The 4,722-nt window shown below is 39.5% G+C and overlaps 1 protein-coding gene and 1 pseudogene across 1 annotated transcript; one reads left to right on the forward strand and one right to left on the reverse strand.

The window, feature by feature from the left end:
- Positions 1 to 2,133: 2,133 nt before the first annotated feature.
- Positions 2,134 to 2,702, reverse strand: LOC131820968 (protein SET-like; annotated as a pseudogene).
- A 3-nt stretch (positions 2,703 to 2,705) lies between these two features.
- Positions 2,706 to 3,756, forward strand: LOC131820970 (protein SET-like; the record flags this gene model as incomplete). Its single annotated transcript, XM_059156800.1, has 1 exon — positions 2,706 to 3,756. A coding segment is annotated over one exon (339 nt), but the record flags the coding sequence as incomplete, so codon positions are not given.
- Positions 3,757 to 4,722: the final 966 nt, after the last annotated feature.

Here is a 4,722-nt window from a genome sequence, read left to right on the forward strand (position 1 = left end):
CTAAAGTCTCCACCACTCTTTGGCTCTGATGGAAAGAGAAGGGGATACACAGTTATGAAGTACTTAATATGTACCAGGTCCTTATATTTTGTCTTAATATTTATCATAGTCCCAAGAAGTAACTATTTCCCCATTTTGCAAATGAGGAAACTGAGACTCAGAACTTTTGAGTAGTCTTCCCAAGAACACAGAGCTAAGAAATAATACTTCTAGAATTCAAACCCACCTCTGTGTGTTCACATCAAAGTAAAGGCAACTAGATTTGGACTTTTGATAAATGGAAGTGGAGCACAATCCTCACCTTTAGAAATTGCATTTGTTGGGAGGAATTAAGATGGCAGTGGAGTAGGGGGACCCTAACCTCACTTTATCCCTCAAACACAGCTGAATAATTATCAAATCATTCTGAACACCCAGAAAAACAATCCAGCTTCTTAGAGAACAAAGCTAAAAGTCTATAAGTAGAAAAACAACCACCTTCTGGAAGGTAGGAGGTGTGGAAAGTTGATCTGAGGGAGATATAGCTGTGGGTACTGTGGAGAGGAGGGAGTCCTGCTTTTGGACACTACCACAAAGTATTATAAGAATCAGTGCTCAAAATCTGAAATTTTAGAAGTCCACCATCACGAGAGTCATGCCTGACTTAAAGAAGCACAGGTGGGGAAGCAGAGCACAGACCTAGGAGTGGACCTGATCCTCTTAGGATCCCTTGCTTTACTAGAAGAACAGGTGACACCAATGTCCTCAGGCATAGGAGCAGGTTTCCAGCAGAGGACAGGAAGCCTGGGGTCCAGCTCTATACTCCACTTTGACATAAACTCCAAACCACTGAATGGTTGTGTGACCAATATCCTGGCAGAAGATGGCAAACAGAAAAAGTATGCTGAGACTCTCCCCCAGTAGATCAGTGCAGGTCCTCCCACTGTGGGAGTGCCTAAAATTTGGAGTTTTGAAACCAGTCACACACCTGAAACAGAACAGCTTGGACACAGGCAGGTAAAGGCAGGGATCTGGTGGAAGGTGGAGACACATGTGGAGTGGTTGATTACTCTTCTGTGAGGGTTTCCTTAAGAATGGGGGGGTGGGGACTTTCAGCCCCAGGACTGGAGAGGTGGGTATTGCCATTTTTATCTCACCCATCAACCCTAAAAGACATCAGGGAGCAAAATAGCATCACCCAGTGGAGGCAGATATGCTTGGAATAAGTCCTGCCCCCTGTGCCCTGCAGGTGCATCTCCAGTAGGGCAAATTCCCTTGATAATCGGTGCGACGAGCCCCACCCCCAGAAGACCAGCACAAAAACTCATACAAACCAACTAGATCTAGCTTCCTTTTTACTTTTATTTTTATTTTATGGTTAATACTTTATTTAAAAGTATTTTTAATTCTTTTTCTTTTTTAATGTTATTTTTAATTTTTATTTTTACATATCTTTTTATTTTTTATTTTATTTTATTTTTTTTTTACGGTAAGAGTATGTTTAATTCTGTAAGAAACTGCCAAACTGTCTTCCAAAGTGGCTGTGACATTTTGCATTCCTACCAGCAATAAATGAGAGTTCCTGTTGCTACACATCCTTGCCAGCATTTGGTGGTGTCAGTGTTTTGGATGTTAGCCATTCTAATACGTGTGTATTGATATCTCACTGCTGTTTTAATTTGCAGTTCTCCAGTGACATACAATGTTGCACATCTTTTTCATGTTTACTTGCCATCTGCATATCTTCTTTGCTAAGGCGTCTGTCAGTCTTTTGCTCCAATTTTCAGCTCTTCATTTTCTTACTATTGAGTTAAAAAAAATTTTTTTTTAAATTTATTTGACAGAGATCACAAGTAGGCAGAGAGAGAGGGAGAAGCAGGCTCGCTAATGAGCAGAGAGCCCAATATGGGGTTATGTACATATCTTTTTATATATTTTTTCATTTCATTTTGTTTCATTTTTGGATCTATCTTCTTTTAATAAGCAAACCGAAACACACACAGGATCTAGTTTTTCTTTTTTCTTTTTGTTTGTTTGTTTTTCTTTTTCTTTTCTGGACAAAATGACAAGACAAAGAAATTCACCCTAAAATGAAGAACAGGAAATAGAACTCATGGCCAAGGATTTAATCAATACAGATGAGAGATGTTTGAACTAAAATTTAAAAAAATTATAAGGACTTGAACGTTTCGTCAAATCCTTTCCAGATTTCCATTTGATTTCAGTGGACTTTGAAGATGGATCACCACTCTCATTCAGATGAAATTCTTTGGAGAGAACTTTATTTTTGAAGTAAGGGTTTTCATCAAAATAAAAATCTATTCTGTAACCTGATTTAATATCTTCAAATTCTTTCACTTCAACTCTTGTCAAATAATGCAGCGCCTCTTCATCCTCCTCCCCAAGCAGTGCAGACACTTGTGGATGGTTGACAAATGTTGTTACCCCAAAATTGGGGATTTTGGCGATCAATTCCGACCTCTTCTGAAAAAATGGTTGGCGGAGTTTGTTATATTTCTGTTCTACTTTCAAAATCTCCTCACTGGCTTGTTCATTAAGTCTATTTCATTTTGTACTTCATCAATATGTTCAATTGCTTCTTGCTGTTCTTTTTCTCCTCTATGCAAGTGCTGGGATGTTGACGTCTGCCCTGGCTTGGGGGCAGGGGTCTGTCTCGGTTTGTTCATTTGAGGCGGGAGCGAAGACTGGCATTTGGGGGCCATGCTGTGAAACGTTCAAGTCAAACACAGAATAAAACCAGCAGGAAGAGACAGCATGAGGAACCAGAGAGCTTCTTCACCTGGTTTACTGACCATTCCTATGCAGGTGCAGATGAGTTAGGAGAAGTCATCAAAGATGATATTTGGCCAAATCCATTACAGTACTACTTGGTTCCCGATATGGATGACGAAGAAGGGGAAGGAGAAGAGGATGATGATGATGATGATGAAGAAGAAGAAGGATTGGAAGATATTGATGAAGAAGGAGATGAGGATGAAGGTGAAGAAGATGAAGATGATGATGAGGGGGAGGAAGGAGAGGAGGATGAAGGGGAAGATGACTAATGGAACACTGATGGATTCCAACCTTCCTTTTTTGATTTTCTTCAGTCCCTGGGAGCAAGTTGCCGTCTTTCTTTTTTTTTTTTTTTTTCTTTTTCTTTTTCTTTTCTCCTCTTGTGCTCATTCGCCCTGTTTTTTGAAGTCTCCTTTTTCTCTCCCTTTATACCATGGTTCTCAACTTATTTTGGGGGGAAATACCTTGAGCAGAATACAGTGGGAAAAGAATCTCTACCCCTTTTTGTTCCAAATTCATTTTTGTCACAACAAAAACAAAAACTTTATGGAATCAACACCACCGCACTCTGTGGGAAAAAAGAAAAACCTTCTGCTCCCTTAGCTCTGCTGGAAGCTGGAGGGTGCTAGGCCCCTGTGTAGTAGTGCATAGAATTCTAGCTTTTTTCCTCCTTTCTCTGTATATTGGGATCAGAGATTACACTGTGTCTCTATGTGAATATGGACAGTTAGCATTTACCAACATGTACCTGTCTACTTTCTCTTGTTTAAAAAAAAGAAAAAAAAAACTTTAAAAAATGGGGTTATATAAGGTCAGCAAAGGGTGGGTTTGAGATGTTTGGGTGAGTTAAGTGGGCATTTTGACAACATGGCTTCTCCTTTGGCATGTTTAATTGTGATGTTTAACGGACATCCTTGCAGTTTAAGATGACACTTTTAAAATAAAACTCTCTCCTAATGATGAAAAAAAATTATAAGGAAACTAGCTGGGCTTGAAAAAAAAGCAAGACACTAAAGAACTAAAATCTAGTCAGGCTGAAATTAAAAATACTATAACTGAGATGCAAAAACAAGTGAAGGCCATAAAAATGAGGATGAATGAAACAGAGGATGAAATCAGTGATATAGAAGATAAAATTATGGAAAAGAATGAAGTTGAAAAAAAGAGGAAAAGAAAGGTAATGGATCATTAAGATAGACTTAGGGAAATCAGTGACTTATAAAAACAATAAAATTTGTATCACAGTAGTACAGATGATGCAGAGAGAGCAAAAATGGAAGAAGATATATTTGAGCAAACTATAGCTGAAAACGTCCCTAATCTGGGGAAGGATACAGATATCGAAATCCAAGAAGCACAGACAACTCCCTTAAATTTAAAAAAAAAGTTGACCATTGCCAAGGTATATCATAGTCAAATTCACAAAATAAACAAGGAAAGAATCTTGAAAGGAGCAAGGGAAAAAGTGCTTAAACTACTAGGGAAGATAGATCAGATTTGTGGCAGAACAACATGCTCTAGAGGGGGGCAAGATGGTGGAGAAGTAGGAGATGCTGTTTCAATCAGTCCTCTAAAGTGAGCTGATTATCTACCAAAACACTCTGAACACCCATGAAATCAGCCTACGATGTAGGATTATACACTTCCTGATCTCTACTGGGATAGCAGACATCAGTGGATAGGTAAAGGGGAGTGGGAATGCTCGGACTGATATCAGAGGATAAACAGAAGGGGGAGGGAGGCACCAGAAGCAACCCATTGGAAAGTAATACCCCAATACAAGAGTTCCCTGTGACTGGGGACTAGCATTAACTTGGAGTCTGGTTCAAAGAACTCTAAAACAGCAAAAGATCTTAAGGGGAAATTGGTGGAATAGGGCAGTTATTGGCACGGGCTTAAGCCCATAGACCCAGGACAGCCACTGCCAGCACTGTGCCAGAGAGAGTG

Source organism: Mustela lutreola, chromosome X (genome assembly GCF_030435805.1).
Source record: "Mustela lutreola isolate mMusLut2 chromosome X, mMusLut2.pri, whole genome shotgun sequence".
Lineage (NCBI taxonomy): Eukaryota > Metazoa > Chordata > Mammalia > Carnivora > Mustelidae > Mustela > Mustela lutreola.